We start from the raw sequence: 20,182 nt of genomic DNA on the forward strand, positions 1-20,182 counted from the left end.
GATTTTATTTTGAGAAACTAAAATTGTGCTATAAAATGTCCTAACTTTTTGTACTACAAAGCAGAATTCGTTACCGCAGGAGTATCAACCTTACATAGCATTCTTGCAACAAGGAACGATTTTGGCAGATTCCCTCAAAATGAAACTTATTTTTAATATAAAAATAAAAATATTTCCCCCTCAAACTTATACCCTAAAAATCCTGAAATTCTACAAATAAAATTGCTCATATTGGGTTCCGAGAAGTAAGTAATTTTAAGGCAAAATAGACGATCTCATCCTTGAACTTTCACTGCCGGATCAAGTTCGTTCCTCAATTTACAAATCGACCAATCTAGTCCTTAATTTTTCTTTTTTGGTCAAATTTATCCTTATGCTGACGTAGCGCTACATTCTGGTATAAGAATAATGCAAAACGTCTTGTTACCGTTGCCTCCTTCCCCTCCTCAACTTCCACGACATTGGAAATTATTTTGTTGGCGATTTAACATAATTGTTGGAAAATAAGCGAATTATACTTGAAAAAATGGCGATCACTTGAGCAAGAAATATATTAAAAAATACTAATTTTTTGGCCATTCATAGAACATAAAAAGTAGGAAAAGATGGCAGACACCTTCCATATTTTTCCATTAATAAATAAGGAGCAGAACCACAAATACAGCCTTAATTTTAACCTCACCGCATCATGGTATTCAGGTGGTTCACGCCAATATGGAGCATAATATCTACACCAGAGAATATTAAATAAGAGGAAGAAGCTAAGGGTAAAAAAGAACAGTTTGTATTACTCTCATGCCAATATGGAGCATTATATATATGAACATAATGATAAGTTTGATCTAAAAACAGAACTTAAGGAACTAGATTGGTCGATATAAATGTTGAAGGATGAACCTGACCCTCATGCCAAAGTTAGGGACCCAAATGTTTATTTTACATAATTTTTACATATTTTTTACGATTATCACTCAAATTCAGGAAACCAAATGACAAAATCTGACCACTAACCCTATCGATGAACTTTTTCAAACCGAACTGCATGAAACCACAACAACAAAGACCATATGAGAAAACTAATAACGGCCTTACTGAGCCATCGAAGCCAAGAGTTTGTCAAAAAAAAATTAACAGTTTTCGTGGCACTGCATTGAAGCTCAGTTGCCAGCATAATGTCATTCACATGTGCGATTTTACCAAAAAAAACATTCAAAAATGAAATTATTTTGTGAAAGAACATGTAAAACCAGGGGAAATCTGCCCCTACAATCATTTAAACTTCTAATACATGGCATTACCAACTCCAAGATGATGCACTAGATGGATTAAGCTCGTCCTATCTTTCCTTTTTTTATTATAGATGTTGGGCTAACAACTTTGACCAAGAATTAAACGTGGTGTCGCCTTCCAGTCACGCACGAATTAACGGAATTAACATGAGCCAGTTACCATCTAAGTTGTTCTAAGCCAAGCCTTTTTTACCTTTCCCTGTCAACGTATAAAACTTTATATAGATCGACGGGAGGCATCAGCTATCAATCAAGTGTGCGCAGCTATAAGCTAGTGGATGGAGCCGAGCTGCCCTCCCTTGGCCGGCATGCGGACTCATCGCAGCTAGCGCGTACACACTCGCCGTCGCCATCGAGGTGACGGCGAGAAGAGAAGACACGACTCGCAGCTGCGGAATCAATCCGAATAATCTATGTCCTGGTTGTGGTTTAGTACCTTGCTCGTACAGTCTCCTCGTGGGGCCCACATGACCGGTATATATATATATATATACACACACGCCGGGTGGTTATAAGGGGGGCTAGGAGGGGATTAAGCCCCCCTACCTCCCCAAGATCTATAGATACCCCCAATATCTATAGATACCCCCCTCAGCCCCCATTCAATTTAGGCATGAAACAATGAAAAAGAAGAGAAGAGGAGGAAGAAAAAAATAGTAGATATGAGCCCTCTCTAAATATTGAGACTAGATTCGTCACTTATACATCGATGAATGCGATGTGGCCGTGGTGGCTTAAGCTGGTAGAGAATTTGGCAAATTAGTCCGCGACACCTCAGCAGCATGCGGCAGCCAGAGCGCGGTCCAAATAAAAACAAGTATTATAAGTAGTTCTATCCGAAGAAGAGAGCGGGTGTCTCGCGATGCACCCACGGCAGCCGGCTGAGAGGTATTGCGTCCGGCAACTATTGCCCGAGCTTGCTACTAGGCGCTAAAGCGCGGTCCAAGTAAAAACAAGTATTATAATTAGTTGTACCCGAAGAAGAGAGCGGGTGTCTCGCGATGCGCCCACAGGTAGGGGTGGTAAAAGGCTCAACATTTTGAACTAGAAAATCTAAGGACCGGACACTAAAAGAGCCGGGTTTTAATTTTATATAATTTTGAGCTAAAAAAATTTAAAAATATTGTTGGACTGTGAAGAAATCACTAGAGTGACTCATGACCACCTCTAACCACGGCAGCCGGCTGACAGGTATTACGTCAGTGTACTATTGGCCGAGCTTGCTACTGGGCATTAAACCTAGCGGGCTCCGCCACTATCACAACACTCATCTGGCCGGCAAGCGGACGCATCAATTAACCTTGCTCTAGAGCGTCTCCGCAGACCGCAGTACCCGTTGTTGTTGCCTGCTGGTCATGGTCATTAACCTCCATGCCCTGCTGACAATCGCAGGTCAGGATGACCCATTTGCAGCACCGATGGAGTGGAGGGAGTGATGATGGTTCAGGTCGGCAGATGACCCATTTGCAGCGCCGCAGGCAGAGCAGCGGGCCTCCCGTCGGCGGCGCTGCGCTCCCGAGTCAAGCGAAGCGAGGCGAGGCGGGTCTCCCACTGGGCCCCGAAACTACCCCTCCGCAGTCCGCACCGCTCCACTTGCTGCCGCGCTCCCCTCCCCTCTTCCGTGCGCGTCCCGTCCACCGCGCCCTCCCCCTGTTCGCCCTCCCCTCCCCACCGCTTACGCCACGCCGAAATCACCCCGCCGCCGCCGCGGCGCCCGTCCATGCGCTCCTCCCCCCACAATTGACCCACCCGACAGGCCCCCCATCCGCCCCTCCCCCATGGATCGCACCATCAGCAGCAGCAGCAGCGCCACCACGGCGGCCAGCCAGAACCCGCACCTCGGCGTCAACAAGCTCGGCCGCAGCATCCGCAAGGCCACACCGCCGCCGCCGCCGCAGCAGCAGCAGCCCGCCGCCCGCCCGCCGCAGCCCCAGCCGCAGGTCTACAACATCAGCAAGAACCAGTTCCGCGACATCGTCCAGCAGCTCACCGCCGGCACCCCGTCCCCGTCGCCCCCGCCGCCGGCGCAGCCCCGGCCTCAGTACCACCCCCACCCCCACCGCCCGCCGCCGCCGCAGTCGCAGCCCAAGCCGCCCTCCATGCGCCTCCAGAGGATCCGCCCGCCCCCAATCGCCACCCCCGTCGCGCGCCCCCCGCCCGTCCACCCCAACCACCACGCCGTGCCCCCCAACCCTAACCACAGCAACCCCGTCTTCCACCGCCCGCCGCCGCCGCAGCCCCAGCCCCAGCAGCACATGCCCGCGCCCGGCCCCGCCTGGGCCGACTCCCCGGTCTCCGCGTACATGCGCATCCTTGAGAACTCCCTCTTCAGCGCAACCCCACCGGGCGCGGCGGCAGCCGCAGCGGCGGCCGCGGCTGCAGCTGCGGGACAGGCGCCTCCGCCGGCACACCCTCACCCCCATCCTTCGCATCCTCACCCCCCTCCTCCGCCGCCCGTGCCCTCTCCCGGGATACTCCTTTCCCCGAGCGGCTTTCTCAACCTGCTCTCGCCGACGCCCAGGTCGCCCTACCCGCTACTCTCGCCAGGGTTTCAGCACCCGCCGCCGCTCACGCCCAACTTCCCCGCGCTCTCACCGCTGCCGGGGACGGGCATCCTTGGGCCAGGGCCCATGCCGCCGCCGTCGCCGGGGCTCTGGTTCCCGCAGTCGCCGTCAGGGCTCCTTTCGCCATCGGGGTTCATGCCGATCCTCAGCCCAAGGTGGAGAGATATGTAGCAAGGGTGCCTCCCCCTCCGCAGCAGCTGCCCCTGTGAAGCAAGGCGGCCGTGTAACATTTGACGGTAGGGACATAGCCACGGTGAGGTCAGTGGGGTCGTCGGCCGGAGTTGGCTGGAGGAAGACACAGGTGGGTTGCAACTTGGGACACCAATATTTGTTGATGTTACTTACTGCTTGTGCGAGTGGCTATATATTTGTAATTGTATAACTGGGGAAAATTTCAATTCATTCACTTTTCTTAGCTGCAAAATATGGACAGGTTAAACTGGGCATGTTCTTAGTTTAGGTTCTCGGTGTTTAGGCATGGTAACCTGTAATTGTAAACCTGTAGTTCAGGAAAGATTAGCTCTTTCGGAGAATTCTCAAACTGATGCTTGTTGTTGGTCTACCTATTAAGGCATGGAGTGTTCTACATTTTTTTTCTTTCTTTTTTTTATTGAGAAGATGAACTTACTGGACATCATCTGTCATGAACTATTGGAAGGGTTTAGTCGAAACCCTTAAGATTGGCATATTGTTATTATGATTATAATTTAGCACTCACAGTATCATGCTATCCTGTGCTAATTAGGCTCATCTATGATGCAAATGTTGCTTTTTGCTCATTTTGGCAGTGTGGCAGTAGCATTTTCTGATCTCCAAATTAGTAATATGTAGTTCAACATCGCAATAGGTATACAGTAGCATTTTATACTCCTCAGCAGGTACTGCACTGTATACCTTTGGTCTTTGAATTTGACACAGAAATCATTGTCTTTTAGTTATTGCCTGGGTTAGCACAGGACAAGATAATACTGTATTTGGCCATGCCAGGGTATAAAAGGAAATCTATTCATATTGGTACAGGCTTTGTATAAGTTACTAGCTTATTCTTCCTTACCCACAATACGGAAAGTACACATAAGGTTATGCAACATCATGATTGGAGAGATTCTCCTTATATAGCTTATCTTGGAAGTTTTCAATGCTCAATAATGCCTAGATTGATTTTTCTTCAAGTGGTGTCCTTAGATGCACACCATGCGGGGAGTCCCCAAAGTTCTGTTTTTTTGCCCTAGTGGGAACTCGCGGGCCGATCTGAATGGTCTTCTAGGTCATGATGCATGGGTCCTAGAAAAAGTAAGTGTAGTTTCAAGTGGGAATTCTTGTACTACCTACATGATTTTGTTGTTTTATACCATATGGCATACTGTAGTTTGTTTGTGTCCTCTTTAGAATTAATATATGACATATTCTACTGGACCCCCTCGGTAGGCAATGCTAAAGAGGGAATAACTAAAGGATGGTCCTTATTGTTCACCTGTAAGAAACTAGTATTCTTTGTGCGCTGCATCTCCTAAGTAAAGATTGTTTTTGTACAAATGTGTTCTATAAAATTACTGTTTCACTTTCTAAATTGTCCGTGTGCATATATGCAAGGATTCTATGTACTAAGTCAGTTCTTTTACCTCTTTCTGAAATGATTGAGGAATTCACACCTGTATCTGTAGAGGTTCAACTAGACTTGACACTATGGCTTGCTTGTTACTGATGAACCTAGAGCAGCTGCCAGATCAAATATTTCATCTTTGTATATGTTCTGATGACTTCTGTGGAACTTCTTTTAGTCTTATTGTCTAATTATTTCTATGTTATTTTCTTGCATTAGGATACTTTTCACGGCATCTGCATTCATGATACGGTCGTACCGCATTGAAAGAAACTCTGAACTGTGGTGCTCATCTTTGCCAATCGTTCTGCTGATGTGCACATGCACTGTAATGTGATGGCAGACGTCAGGCCTAAGATCTAACGTTCGGTGTTACACCACTTCGCCGTTCTTGCTGCTGGAAAGGAAAGTTATGTTATTTAGTTAGCTACTTACCTTAGCTTCGGTCCAGAAAGAAAATACTATATTCCCTTTTTTCTAAAAAAAACACTAGCGGTTTGTACATGTCATTGCTGCTGATGTGCGCTTTCTTGCTGTGTCTGGTTTCTATTGGGGGGCCTATGGATTCCGGATAGTTTACCAAAGCGCTTTTCAGTTTGCTACAACGTATGCTTCTCCTATTGTTGTTAATAATTGCTAGTTTTATACCTGTATGAACTCTGAACTTTCCAGGGGTTTGCTGATTGCCAGGCATGTTCTCCATGCCTGTCACCTCGGTTGACTTAGAAGCATTGAGAACGGTATGGATATGCTTGAAGTATTCTCCAGACTATCATTGAATACTAGCAGCAATCAACCGTAAGCTGCACCATTTCCTTGTTTTATTGAGCTTGCAAGCTGTACCAACCATCGCAGAAAAAAAAAAGATGAAAATGTGACACAGGCATCTAGTAGCTTGCTGGATTATTTCAATGAAACATCCAGTTGATTAAACTGTCTGTGTATGTACTTGGCGTGCCCGCGTGTGGAACAAGCAAGCCTGCCAAATTTTGAGGAACTGGGTGCGCGTCTCTACGGTCAAGCAAGGAACCTCTCGAGTGATGTGGCATTATTCCGTTTAAATTCATTGAATTTTCTTTTTGTGCCGGCCCCACAGAGCGTTGACTTGCCCGACTGGATCTGGTGATCTGGTCGCTGGTCAATGAAATCTGAAACCTACCGGCCGGCCTCTGTGTGGGTTTACTGACAGAGGCCGGCTGCGAGATCTGTCTGTTGATCCGAGCACTAACCCGAGTAAAGTAACTCCGGTGGCTGTCACGGTCTCATCATCACTCGCTTACTTGTTTAGCTCGTCGCCTTCTTTTCCCCTTTTGTTCTTCTGTAGAAACCGGAGGGCACTTCCAAAAGAGACCGGAGAATATCGTGAAAGGGGCGGCGGATCGGAGCGTGACGGCGACGTGCGTCGGTCCGTCGCCTGCTTGTTTGCTTGCCTTTTGCTTGATGAGTATATAACTATGTATCAGTCGTAATCTGTGCTATCTTTATCCATGGCATTCATCTGGGTTCGATAGGAACGAGGCCAAGACGATGTGCGCTTTGGTATCAAGCTGCTGCTGTCTACACCATTGTGCTGCTGCTGCTGCTCATCCATCCTAGCAGTATCTTCAGCCCAGCCGCTGTTTTTGCAGGGGATCAGGGGATGGATGGACTGGACGGGGGACGCGCCGGCCTTGCGCATCTAGTGCTATCTGGTGTGGTGTGCCTCCAACCACAGGGCCGGTGTCCGGAATGAATGATGAGGGTGAGGGTGATCGCTGCTGCCATCTCAACTGCTCAAGGGCCGGCCGCCTGGAGCCTGATTGCGACGCCGGCGGGATCGGCGCAGAAATCTTTGACCTGGAACACGGATCACAGGAGCAAGCCAGCAGCTGCCCGGTGCCTCGTGACACCAGGCGCCGCCAGACGGGGCCGGAACCGGAACAGCTAGCAGCGACTGCAGGAAGATGTAGCCATGGTAGCCAGGTGCTCCACCTTTCTTCCACACCCGTGTTGCGCTTCCTTTCAGTCCTCTCGCTCTCTATGTGTTCTGCGCACAACGTATGTCCGCTCGGCTGCATGATGCTGGGCCTTTCAGATCCTTGGACCCTAGCATCTGCGGTAGCGGAGGAATTCGATGGCTTCTAGGTTTTAGCTGTTGGGATTCCATCCAGTGATCCTGGAATGTTTAGGCTAATGCAGATGGCAACAGTTGCAGGAGGAACCGGTAAGTTATTAGCTGCATGATTCAGCAACAGTAAATAGTAGATTATGAATATTCAGGACCTTCGTGTTCGTCTAGATATTGCCATTAGCAATCCAGAGCGCTGCGCTGATCCAGCATACTCAGATAATAATTAGGTTTGGCAATAACATGTAATTAACACGAAAGAATAGGTGCTGAAGAATGTGCAGCATAAGTAGTACAGAACAAAATAATAGGTAGGGATGCAATGCAAGTAGCTTTCTTGCATCTCTAGGGAATACAGCTACTCACGACGCCTTTTTTGTTTTTAGGTTCACAACCCTCCCACCAAAAAAAATACAAATCATTAACCTGAATCACATACATACTGATTACGAAAAATAAAGGACTTTGCTGAAGCCATCTCAAGAGTGGCTGCTCAGCTTGGTGAAGTGAGCTTTCTTCTTCAGTAGGCTCCCAAATTTCTTCAGAAGAGCCTTCTTCTTCTTGTGGACGTGCTGATCCTGGTTGAACGACGATGTCGGACCATGGATCAGCAGCCCATTCATCTGATCCACGAGCCCGTCATCCCCTGGCGACTCAATGTCTTCATCGTCGTCGTCAACTGACTCGGAATCATCGTCCCTCTCTTTGGACAGGTCATCCTCTATGATCTTGCTGTTCTCCAAGGAGTTGGCGTCCACTGCTGATATGATACTCTCCTTGTCACGCTTCACCTGCCTGACCGTCTCCACTTCCACATGCTTGATGTCCTCCACTTGGATGATGCTCTCGCCATTGTTGTCGTCGTCGTCTCTGACACTATGATGCATGGGCGAGCAGATCAGCTTCAGGAGCGCGCTCGGCTGCTTCTCTGGGCTCCTGGCGACCGCCCCGTTCGATGCCTCCCCTCCTTTCCTGGCCGTGGCCTCGGCGAGCAGCGCGGCGAGCTCGTCGATCCTCGCCTGGGCAGCCGCTTCTCGTGCCCGCATCTCGCTGTTCTCCCGCGCGATGCTCGCCAGCTCGTGCTCCTTGTCTTCCAGCGTCTCCTTCAACCGCAGGCTGCTGATCTTTGCCTCCTCCGAGGTCAGGTTGGCCTCGGTGATCTTGGACTCGAGCAGCCTCAGCTTGTTCTGCAGCTGCATCTTCTCATCCTTCGCAGCCTTGGCTTCGCACTCCACGGCTTTCAGTGATTCGAGCACCTTGTCCATTTCCAGCTTGGTGATCTGGGCCTTGGACTTCTCGGTGCTTTCGTCTTCAGCTTTTCTCGCTGCCACCTCTGCAAGCAACTTCGAGAGCTCGCTAGCCTTCTCCGACGCGGTTCGCTCTCTTAGGCGCAGCTCGGTGACTTCATGGTTCAGAGCAAGCAGCTCTTTGTCCTTGAAGGACAGCAGGTCTTTGAGGTGTGAGCTCTCTGCCTTTGCTTCTTCAGCACTTGAGCTAGTGTTCATTGCCTGAACTTCAGATTCTTGCAGCTTACTGAGTAGCTGGGTTCTATCTGCCTTGAGCTCCTGCACTTCCTTCTCTGAAACTCTCAGAGCCTCCGTCAGCCTGCTCATCTCTGTCTGTATAGAGCTTATCCCATCATCCGATCTCTTGAGCATATCCACAAACCCTGCCTCTTTCGAGATCCATTCATCCTTCGAACTCTTGGCCTCCGAACCCATTTTCTCAACTGCTTTCCTGAGGCAGGCAGTCTCGTAGTTCGATTCATCAAGCATCAGCTGGTACCTGTCCTCTGCATTCTTCATCGCCGCCTTCAGTTCTGATGCCTGAAGCTGGGCATTGTCTAGCTCTGCTTGTTTTGCGAGGACTCTCTCCTTGGCCTCTCTTGCCTCTGATGAGACTTCGCGTAGTGCAGCTGCCAAGTCCTCCACAGCCTTCTTCACCTTATCCCTCTCATCTCTGGAATCGTCGAGCTCCTTGAGCAGCCTGTTCTTGTCTTCAGTGAGTTGGCCAACCTGAGCACTCGCCATCTTCTCCGTGCCAATAACCTCTCGATGTGCCTCACGTAGAAGCTCGTGTTCAGACCTCAGCCTATCAATGGCCGCCTGCAATTCAGACGCCTCCTTCGTCGCGACGTCGAGACGCCTGCTGGCCTCGAGGAACCCCTCCTCGTGCTCGTTCGCTTCCTTCTCCAAGGACGCCACCTTCCCCTGAAGCTGGAGGACCTGCGACTGCTTATCCTGGAGCATGGACGTGCAGTCCTCGAAGGTGTTGGTCAGTGACGCCAGCGACTCCTCGTTGCGTCTGTTGAGCCGCGAGACTTCTCCCAGGCGGGTCTCCAACGCCTCCGCCTTGCTCCTCCACTCCTGCGCCGACCGGCTGGCGTCCGCCTCGGCGCCCTTGGCGTACGCGAGGTCAACCTTGAGCCCCTCCAGCAGCGCTTCCGCTCCGGCGAGCTTCTCCTCGAACGCCCTCGCCGTCCGGAGCTCCGCTCTCAACGCGGAGGCTTCGGATTCAAGCTTCCCGATGGCCTCCGCGGCTTCTTTCTCCATGGCCTCCAGCTCGGCGTCGAGGCGGGACCTGAGGCGGGCCACCTCCGCCGTCAGGGCCTCCACCTTCTTGGCGTTGTCGTTGGCGATCCTCTGCAGCTCATCCGCCTGATCCAGGGCCGCGTTCTTGGCCCGCGCCGTGGCCTCCAGCTCGTCCCTGACGCCGTCGAGCTCCCTGGAGGCGGCGATGAGGGAGGCGACGTCCTCGGCGTGGCGCCGCTTGATGCTGTCGTACTTCCGCCGCCACTCGTCCTCCGTCCGGTGGGCGAGGTCGACGGCCGTCTGCTCGCGCTCCGTGGACTTGAACCGCTCCAGCTCCAGCGCCTCCTCGGCCCTCCGCCGCGCGGCCAGCGACTCCTCCAGCTCCCCGAGGGCGTCGTCGGCGAGCCGCCTGGCCAGCGCCAGGTCCTCGAGGATCTGGGCCTTGTCGTTCTCGACGGCGGCCAGGCGCTCCCTCACGTTCCTCAGGTTCTCCTGCACGAGGCTCAGCTGCGCCTGCAGCTCCGACGTCTTCGCCAACCTCTGCTGCTTCTGATCATCAAGCAAGACACGGGGCACACATTTAGACCAGAGATTTCAGGAACGCATGGTCGATCATCTGGTAGCAAGACTCTGTGAATCCGCGTCGCCTTTGTCTTACATCGGTGGTGGCGGCGGCGCGGGATGATGCCGCCGCCGGCGCCTTGAAGGACCGGCGCTCAGCTGCTGCGCCGGGCGACGGCTTTGCCGGCAGGTCGATGGACGCCGAGGACCTGTCGAGGGGGGCGCCGGCGGCGGCATGGTGCAGCGGGGAAGGCGCGCGGTCCGCCGGCTTGCCCGGAGCTCCGGCGGGCTTTGCTAGCCTGCTGACTCGAGGTGCCGACGACGTCGCCCTGCGGCTAGACGGCTGTTTGTGGTTGGAACCTTCGGAGAGGCCGCTTGGGCTGCATTCAGTAATCCGACCGTTAGTGCAATGCAGTCTGTTTTAGTGGCATCATGCAGCCTGTTTCGCATTTTTTTTCAAAATATTTCGTTTTAGTGGCATGTGCCGGTTGAGAGTTTCACAAGTGTTTTGTTCAGGAAATGTCAGATGTATCCACAGAAGAGTTCCAACAATTTACATGGATCGATTCGAAAGCAAAAGATTATTGATTACTAGAATGAAATGGGATGAAACATTGGCTTATAAGAAGAAAATAAACGTTAGATGCTTGCTTAGAGATTCAGCATTAAGAGCAAAGGCAGTCACGAGAGCACATGACAAGTAGTAGTTAGTACTTAATAGTACAGTAGGAAGGAAAGATACAGGGTGAGATGTTTGCTTACTTGGGCTTGGAGGCCAGCATTGTCAACTGCACCTGCGAGCAGAGGCAGCTTCTGAACTTGGTTGGAGTTCAGGATCCAGAGCTTGGATGCAGATGGTGAGATGGAAGAGAGAACAGAAGAGGGAGGATTATTTGGAGGACGAGCCAGGAGGAAGAAGAAAGCTCTCATGCGATGACTATGGTGGTGGAGGAGACGAGAGGTGGTCGTGCAGCGCATGTTCCAGGCACACCAAGAAAATGTGGGTCAGGGATCGTTCCCCTGTTATGGTTGTGGCAGGCAACGTGCGGGGCTGTTCGTTCAGTTGTGCCATGGCCCCGTGGAGATTCGTGGCAGCCCACTACATGAGCTTAATCTTCTGTCAGCTGATTAAGCAGGCCTTTTCTCTTGCTTCTCAGAGGGTCCCCCAAAGGCCCATTGAATTGGGCCTTGTTTTGTCCAAAGGAAAACTTCCTAGGCCCATGGGTCCTTACATTCTTCATTTCAAGTTACAGTGTCTGAGTCTACATTTCCTCTCTCAAAACTCAAAAATGAAATAAACTGGAGTCAGATTTACTCTCTTTTTTCTTTCAGCGAACCGGTGGTATACTTGTGGTTGAGAGCCGGTGAGCTGGCAACCTACCTAGTACTACCTAGCTACCTGTAACTTCCATGATTTTGTTGGTCATCCACACGGAAAACAACACGATTTTTGCACAGTAAAATAGGCGCCGGTACAGGGACCGAAATGAATTAATCTACCTCAGCCACCCTTTGAACCAAACGGCATTTTTGTACTAGCACTGGATAGATGGGTCCGATTGCGGCAGATGAACCAAACGCCGCGTGGGTTGGTCATGGATGTGAAATTCAGGCAGGGGGCAGCAAAAATGAAAGGTTACCCATGTCCCTGGCTGCCTCTGGCCTCCTCTGTTCTGGCTGTCTTTTTACAAGGGGAGAAACATATACAATTGCAGAGGTAACACTCTGCAAGACTCGCAGAGAAAAGTTTCCCATCTGCGATCTGGCCCGAGACATTCCTATTCCTGTTGCTCCTGCACGGCGGAGGACAATTCGGATGCCCGCGAGATAAGAATAATTATTGTGACATCATGGCATCCTCCATACAGGACGTACCAGCTCTACGTACTTTGGAGGTGCTGATGGAGCTGGAGTCCCCCCTTTAATCTATCCTGTAGGCCCCTGGCTAGCAGGTTAGTTGGGCAGGCACATGCTCCACATCATACATACACTCCTCAACTTTTAGTGACGCCCAACAAGCCTTTCAGCTGTAAAAGTTGTTGTTTATCTGTACTCCCTCCATATTGGTAAAGTAAGTCGTTTTGGACAAAATTTGGATCAAACATTGGGAATATAAATCATCAATAATTTTTTACAAATGTGAAAATTATATGAGTAGATTTGTCTTGAAAAATACTTTCATAAAAATTTACGTATATCACTTTTCTATAAATATTTTTTTAAAAAAATAAAAGATCAAAGTTATGTTTTGGAGACCGTGTCACTGTCCTAAACTACTTCATTTACCAATACGGAGAGAGTATGTCTTGTTCAACTCCGGTTTAAAAAAGCAGCTATCTCTTGATGTGTGTCATCCGGTTCTAGGATCGTTAGTAGTGACGCCCAACTCGTGTCTCGAGGGCTAAAACACCAAATACCTGGAAATAAACTAGTTGAAGTAGTGATCTACAGTCTACCCCTAAATAAATCTTTCAGTGTAGGATGTGCCTATTGCGGTAAAAATAGTAGCCTATATAAGTCAGCTGGCTCATAATTTCAAAAAAGAAAAGAAAAAGTCAGCTGGCTCTGCTAGCTCATCCGGTTATTGCATTGTACGAGTACAATCCCCAACTGTGAGCCACCGAGAGCCTAGATTCAGACCAACAAAAAGAAAAGGACAAAGCCAAGCAAAAACAAGTGGTCAAAAGGGCAGAACACATGGACGACGGATGCTCTTTGCTCTCTAAAGGGAAGATACCTGGCGTATGGTCAGTGAGTGATGAGTGCATGCTACCAAACGGAACGTGACCTAACCTAACCTCACCCTGCCATCGCCTAATGGTAATGCGAACAATGTGAGATTGTGAATGAAGGTTCAGTTTCAGAAATGGCAGTGCTGCCTTTTTTATTTGCATGTTTGAGCAAGATGATAGGACAGGATGGGAATGGACATCGACTTCAGCTGCTGTTGCTGCATTGCTGTCGGCCGGCGTTGCGGTTGCTTCCCCAACTCCCCCTTACGCAGACACTACAGCGGAGCAAGGTTCCAAATGCGGTTGATCAGTCGCCTCGATTGGGCTGCTATCCTAGTGCTTGCTCCATGCATGGCCCGCATGATTCTAGCTTTGTTTTCTCCTTTGCTAGCCACACTACTCTCCAAAACCCAGACCAGAAGGATGTCACTTGATGCCAATGTGGCACCTGCGACTGACGTCGACTAGACTACGTTACGACTTATTATATATACGAATTAATACACTGTACTGGTGTGGTCCATTATAAATATATTAGAGTAATTATCATGTAGACCTATAGTAAAGATAGGATTGGTTAGGAACTTGCCTCTCTCTTGCAAAGGTAGAAGGAACCTCTGCAGCTGAAGGAGAGAACACCCGTCTGTCTGTCTGTCCGTCCGTCCGTCCGCCTGCTCTTTCTGTGTGTGAACAGCTGAATTTGCGCCCGAAAGTTCCTCTAAATCCATCCGGCCGGCATCACAGCTCGATGATGAAGAATGCTGCACCCAACTCAATCAAGAGTCCGTAGCAGTAGAGCGATCAAAATGCAAAATGCAAAATTTTTATAAATCGCTTGCATGATATACTAAATGTAATCGAAAAATAAATCGCACTACACAAATGGATTGTAAATCGCGAAACGAATCTAATGAGCCTAATTAGAATGTAATTAGACACTAAATTACTACAGTAATGCTATAGTAAACATGCTCTAATGATGAATTAATTAGGCTCATTAGATTCGTCTCGTAGTTTACAAACGAGATTTATAATTAGTTTTGTGATTAGTCTACATTTAATACTTCAAATGTTGAAAATTTCTTTAAAAAAATGTAAAAATGCAAAATAAACTAAACGAGGCCTTGGTTTGGTGCTCACAATTACAGTGGCCACGCACACCACCACACCCTGTCTCGTCCCAGGACGCACTCTGCAGGCAGTACTACGAGGTACTGTGAAGAACATGCTCCAGCAGAGGGTGATCTGACATTCTGATCCCACAAGTTCCGTCAGAGTGGTTGGAGGTCGCCATCCTGCAGCCGGGGGGCCTCTCCGTACGGCCCATGGCATTGCCTATTTGCCTTGCCTCCCCGGTGCGGCCACTGCTGCTGCCAGCGACGTCTCGGGCAACAGCTCCCCCGCTCGGAGTCGGAGGGTTGCGACGTCGCTGTCCGGCAACTCGTCACAGGCCGCACGAGACGACGGGCAACGGGGGCGCAGCCGCAGGCCGCAGCGACGCCGAGCCACCCAACTCCCATCCCATGGGCTCCAACCATCCAGCGGGCACGAGGAGGATTCACATGTCATCTGCGGTTGGAACAGCTCACCGTTGGGAAAACGGACGAGCCAACCGAGCCGGTGGACACGCACAAGGGCATCATGCATCCGACAAAAAATGTAAAAAGCCTGGAGCGGATTAAACAAAATCTGATGCCGCCAGAAATGATTTGAAACTTTGCTGTCGTCGGTGTGGTAAGAGCCGATGATAACCCAACCTCCGGCGCCTGCCTAAATGATTCCAATCCGGTCACACCTGCTGCACCTTTTATGTGCCTGATCCCGATTTGATCGATGCCGTCTTCTTAAGCAACCACCAAAGATTAGGAGCCTGCAACCACACAGAGACAATCATGAGCCAACTCATTTCATTTCACTTCACTTCATTGCAGGTGTTCAGCATTATGATGATATGAAATGCATTATGATGATATGAAATGCATAGAATGACTTGTTAACACTAGCATCATATCCAGGTTAGGTCACTGGCACAGTGCATTGCAAATCAAGGAGCTGTCAGCTGGCAGAGTTTTAGAAACGAATAGCCAGCATTCTGATTAGGAGGAACTCCATTTACACACAAGTGAACTGCCACAAACGTGGAGATAGGTAGTAGCAGCCAACACTATATAGGTCCAAGTTAAACGTAAAAAGGAGAAAGAAAAAATCAAGACACCCACAAACTTCTCCAATCACCACAAATACAGGCATCGGCAGTAAAATGCATAGGAAGCACAACACCGCGTCAAACGAACCAAAAAGAAAAGAAAAATCAAAACGACACTAATAGTACAGACGCTGTTCGGCTACTTGCTGTTTTTCTTTTTCAGTAAGCTCCCAAACTTCTTCAGCAGAGGCTTGTTCTTTTTCTGCTGCTGCTGCGGTTTCGTCGGGGACATTGCCGCTTTACTTGCCGTATCTTCTGGTACCATCGTTCCATTTGCGGTCTCGGTGCTGCTGCCCTCCTTCTTGGAATCCAATTCATCATTCGACGACTCAGTCTCCTGCTTTCTGTTTTCTGCCTGTTCTTCCTTCTCTGCAACTTTGTCACTCTCCTGCACACTGCGATCAATCTTCAGTTCCTCTTGTTCGACCTTGCTGTCATCTTTCTCTTCGTGATCCATGCCTCCGTTGTACTTCATATCATCTACGTTGACTTCCAGGTGCAACTTTTTATCATCAATTTCTTCCGTATCTTCATTTTCTGCAATAGAACGGGTAAATTCTTCACCCACAGAATTGTGTGCCTCATCCACGACAACTAGCTTCTCTTCCTCCTCAGGATGCTTCTTTATCATAGCTTCGGCAAGAAGAGCAGACAGCTCCTCTATTTTCTTCATGGCATCAGCTTCTCGCATCCTGAATTCATCATTCTCCTGGGTTAGGTTCTGCAATGCATTCTCTTTGTCAAGTAACCTCTCCCTCAGCAGCGAACTCTCGGCCTTTGCTTCCTGCACAGCCTTGTCGGCTTCAGCAACCGCTGACTCCGTGTATGTCAGTTTCTCTTGAAGCCTCTCCATCTCAGTCTTTGCTTCCTGTGCAGCCATGTTGGCCTCAGCAACCGCTGATTCCATGTGCGCAAGCTTCCCTTGAAGCCTCTCCTTCTCAGTCTTTGCCTCCTGCACAGCCTTGTTGGCTTCAGCAACTGCTGCTTCTGTGTACGCAAGTTTCTCTTGAAGCCTCTCTTTCTCTTCATTGACTGCTTCAAGCTCGTGCTCTGCACCTTGCAGTGATGCAGCAACCTGCTCGGCTTCTACTTTAAGAGCAGCAATTTCTTGTTCAGACTGCTTGCTTGCTGTGATAAGGTCAAGCTCCTTAGAATCACATTGATCTCTGTACTTGCTCACCTCAGCCTTCAGCTTCTCGACTGTTTCCCTTAGACCAATTATGTCATGTTTTGCCTCATGGAGCATTACCTCATAACTCTCTTCCGTACTCTTTAGAGCCATCTTCAGATCACCTATCTGTGCAAGAGCATGCTCGTAATCATCGTCTTTCTTCTGAAACCTATTGTGTGCTTCATGTGCCTCGCAAGATGCCTTATCCAATGCAGCAGTAAGATCCTCCACTGCCCTTTTCTCTGTCTCTTCTCTATGTATAGCATCTTCCAGCTCACTAATGAGCTTAGCTTTCTCCTCGGTCAGGCCTTCTATCTTCGTGTTAGCAGTCTTCTCATTGTCCAGAGCCTCTGAAGCAGCTAGTTCTGCAGCCTCAAGCTTGTTCCTCAAAACATCTATTGTTGTCTGCAGTCCAAACACCTCTTGCTGCGATGCATCCAAATGCTCGTTGGAGTCATTTACTTCTGCTAAAAGCCTTGCCACCTCAATTTCTAAGGCGGTTGTCTTTCCTTTAAGAACTTCAAGTTCTGATTCTCTATCTTGCAACATAGAGTGCATCCTGTCCAGCTCTTCAGTTGTAGAGGCAAGGGAGTCACTTTTGAACTTCTCGGACAGAGTAACTTCCTCCAGTTTCATCTCAAGTGATCCTGACTTCTCCTTCCATTCTTCTAACTGCTGGCGGATGTCTGACTCGACCTTCTGAGCATCAGCTATCTGTGATTTAAGCTCCTCAATTGTATTTTCTGCCTGGGCCAGTCTCTCCTCAAGGACTTTTGCCTCCTCAAGCTTAACTTTTAGAGATGAAACCTCAGACTCCAGATTCTTAACAAGAACCTCAGTTTCACGGGTTTTACTCTCCTCGCTTGCAGCAGTTGAATCAAGCAACCCTTTCAATCGAACAACTTCGTTTGAGAGGATCTCAACCTTATCCGCATTGACCTCAGCAATCTTCATGGCATCATCTGCGTGGCCAAGTGCAGCCTTCTTGGCCTCGTTCGCCATCGAAAGATCACGCCTGAGCCTCTCCAGCTCCTCCGTCGTGTTGACCAATGTCTCCAGGTCGGCAGCGTGCTGGCCGCGCACGCACTCAATCTCCCTCTGCCACTCCTCCTCCCGCCTCTGCGCCTCGTCGATGCCTGCCTGCTCGAGCTCATCTGCTCGGAACTTCTCGATCTCGGTGGCCTCCTCGGCCCACCTCTTGGCCATGAGGGCATCCTGGAGCTTCTCGTGGGTCTCATCAGCGACTCGCTTGGCCTCATTGAGCTCCCCAACAAGACGGTCCCTCTCTCCGACGATGAAGGCCAGTTGATCCTTGGCCTTCTTCAGGTCCTCCTGGGCGGACTCAAGCCGCGCCTGCAGTTCGGTCTCCCTCCGCGGCTGCTTCTGCAATCCCAGGGACAAAATCACAGTGACCAACCACCACAGTTCGCACCAAGAACGACACAATGTTGAACAATGCAGCACCACCATTTGGGTGATTCAGTGACCGAGAGAAAAGAAAAACAGTGCAGTGAAGTGCAGCGCACTTACATCAGGAGGCGTGCCGATCTTGGGCACCCGGCGCTCGACGACGGGCTTGGAGTCCGCGGATCTCGGCGAGCGGTCGAACGAGAGGCGCGGGCGCGCGGTCTGCGCGGGCGCCGACGGCGGCGAGTTGGGCTCGGACTTGAACGGCCCGGCGCCGTTGGCGCGGGAGCGCGGCGTGGACGGCGTGCCGACGCTGCTCCTCCTGGTGCCGCCGGGCGTGGACGGGCGGTGGTTGGAGGACGGCGTGGAGGAGCGGTGGGCGGAGGACGGCGTGGACGGGCGGTGGGTGGAGGACGGCGTGCTCGGCCTGCCCCTGCTGCTGATGGGGGACTCGTTCGGCCCAGATCTGCCAATGGCGACATCCATTAGAAACGGAATTGTTTTTCCCTCCGTTGCCGAATCGAGAACGGCGAGTGGAGTGAAATCACGCAGGCTCAACTCCTGTTTTTTCATCTCGTTGGGATCAAACAAAATGAAAAAAGCGAGATGGAGCGGCCGTTACGATCGAAAATTCGAGCATTTTATGGGGGCCGAAGCGGCATCTGGAGGGAGACGGCGCAATGGCGCGAGCGCGTGCGGCGGAAATCGCACGGGCCGTAGAAATCTCGACGGAAAGACAAACACGGCGCGGCAAATCTGAGGAGGAGAGGAACGCGAGAAAATCCAAACGCTCCCGACCAAACAGGATAGATCTGCCACGAAAAACTGAGGCGAGAAAAAATGCGGGAGTGCGGGGGATGTGATGCGTCACCTTGATCTGGAGGCGGGCAGCATTGTGGACATCTGGTGCGAGGCCTCGGAGTGGCCGGCGGCCGAGTGGAGAAGAAGGGAGTGGGGGGAGGGAGGGAGGGGAGGCAAGCACACCCCAGGTCCCCCAGCAAAAAGGCTGCAAAGGCGAAAGGCAAAGGCGGCCGAAAGTGGGGCCAGCCAGGCGAGACGGCAGATGCGGAGGAAGCGTCCTCCCCTGCTGCTCTGCTCCGCCTCCTCGTCTCGTCCCCCGTCGCCGCGACTGCGATTACGGGGACCCCTTCCGCCTCCCGTTCGCGGTCTGTCCGCTCGTCGGCGTCGTCAACCGCAGCAACTACTCCTTTTCATCTCCGTCCCTGACCTTCTCCTACCCTATCGGCTCTGATGGAGCGGAGCGCGGTGGTTGTGCTACTCGCCTACTCCCCGTCGTCCCTCGGGCGCGTCTGCTGTGCTGCTCCCGGAGATGCAATCAAGTCTCTCCTCTTGGGATCGGGAGGTGGGATTGGTGCGCCCGACTCACGCCACCCCCACACGCCACATCGCTCGACGCTCGGTGCTGCGGAGCAAATCGTGCACGTACGCCACCGTGGTGGCCAGCACATGCCTCGCTCGCCTCCACCGCGTACCGCCTCGCCTCTTCTGTTGTTCGGTATACAGCGCCCAATGCGCGTTTATAAATTCTACATATGTCATATATATAATACATACATACATATATATATAAATATATAAACTAATAAACTTTCTCTATCTATGACCTAAAATAATTATAACTAATCGACGCCAGCACGATAAGCAATTAGTCCCACTTGAACCAAAAAAAAAAGGAACGGTGTGCCAACCGACGCATCTTATCTACCGCAAATATTGCAATAATTTATTTATTTATTTGGGTTGTTGCCGACGGAACAGAACAGATGCTGCATGGCCGCCGGAGCGAGCCCCGCGCGCGCACGTGCCCTGCTGCTATATAATGCTTCACACCACAACGCATGCATGCCAGCGGCGCGACGCGTCGTGCATCGTAACCGCCGGTACGGACGCGAGTTTAGTATCGGCATGGTCGTTTGCAAGCAAAGACTACTATAGCGAGTTTAGTACGGGCAGGGGAGACAGATTGGGAGTAATAAGTAGGAGCTAGCTA

The 20,182-nt window shown here is 50.5% G+C and overlaps 3 protein-coding genes across 3 annotated transcripts; 1 reads left to right on the forward strand and 2 right to left on the reverse strand.

Moving 5' to 3' along the window:
- The first annotated feature begins 2,702 nt into the window (after positions 1-2,702).
- Positions 2,703-6,280, forward strand: LOC120691429 (protein HAIKU1-like). The gene is made up of 2 exons (XM_039974498.1): positions 2,703-4,154; positions 5,676-6,280. Exon 1 carries the CDS (start codon positions 3,068-3,070, stop codon positions 4,022-4,024), a length of 957 nt encoding a protein of 318 aa, XP_039830432.1. The 5' UTR covers positions 2,703-3,067; the 3' UTR covers positions 4,025-4,154; positions 5,676-6,280.
- Positions 6,281-7,985: 1,705 nt separating this feature from the next.
- On the reverse strand, positions 7,986-10,710 carry LOC120689078 (WEB family protein At3g02930, chloroplastic-like). Its single transcript, XM_039971417.1, has 2 exons — positions 10,681-10,710; positions 7,986-10,643 (listed from the first exon to the last, which is right to left on the reverse strand). Exons 1-2 carry the CDS (start codon positions 10,708-10,710, stop codon positions 8,043-8,045), a joined length of 2,631 nt encoding a protein of 876 aa, XP_039827351.1. The 3' UTR covers positions 7,986-8,042.
- A 4,710-nt stretch (positions 10,711-15,420) lies between these two features.
- LOC120687720 (WEB family protein At3g02930, chloroplastic-like) lies at positions 15,421-19,458 on the reverse strand. The gene is made up of 3 exons (XM_039969749.1): positions 19,043-19,458; positions 18,295-18,637; positions 15,421-18,147 (listed from the first exon to the last, which is right to left on the reverse strand). The coding sequence occupies exons 1-3, from the start codon at positions 19,072-19,074 to the stop codon at positions 15,733-15,735; spliced, it is 2,790 nt and encodes a 929-aa protein (XP_039825683.1). The 5' UTR covers positions 19,075-19,458; the 3' UTR covers positions 15,421-15,732.
- Between the last annotated feature and the right edge of the window lie 724 nt (positions 19,459-20,182).

Source organism: Panicum virgatum, chromosome 9N (genome assembly GCF_016808335.1).
Source record: "Panicum virgatum strain AP13 chromosome 9N, P.virgatum_v5, whole genome shotgun sequence".
In the NCBI taxonomy this organism is placed as follows: domain Eukaryota; kingdom Viridiplantae; phylum Streptophyta; class Magnoliopsida; order Poales; family Poaceae; genus Panicum; species Panicum virgatum.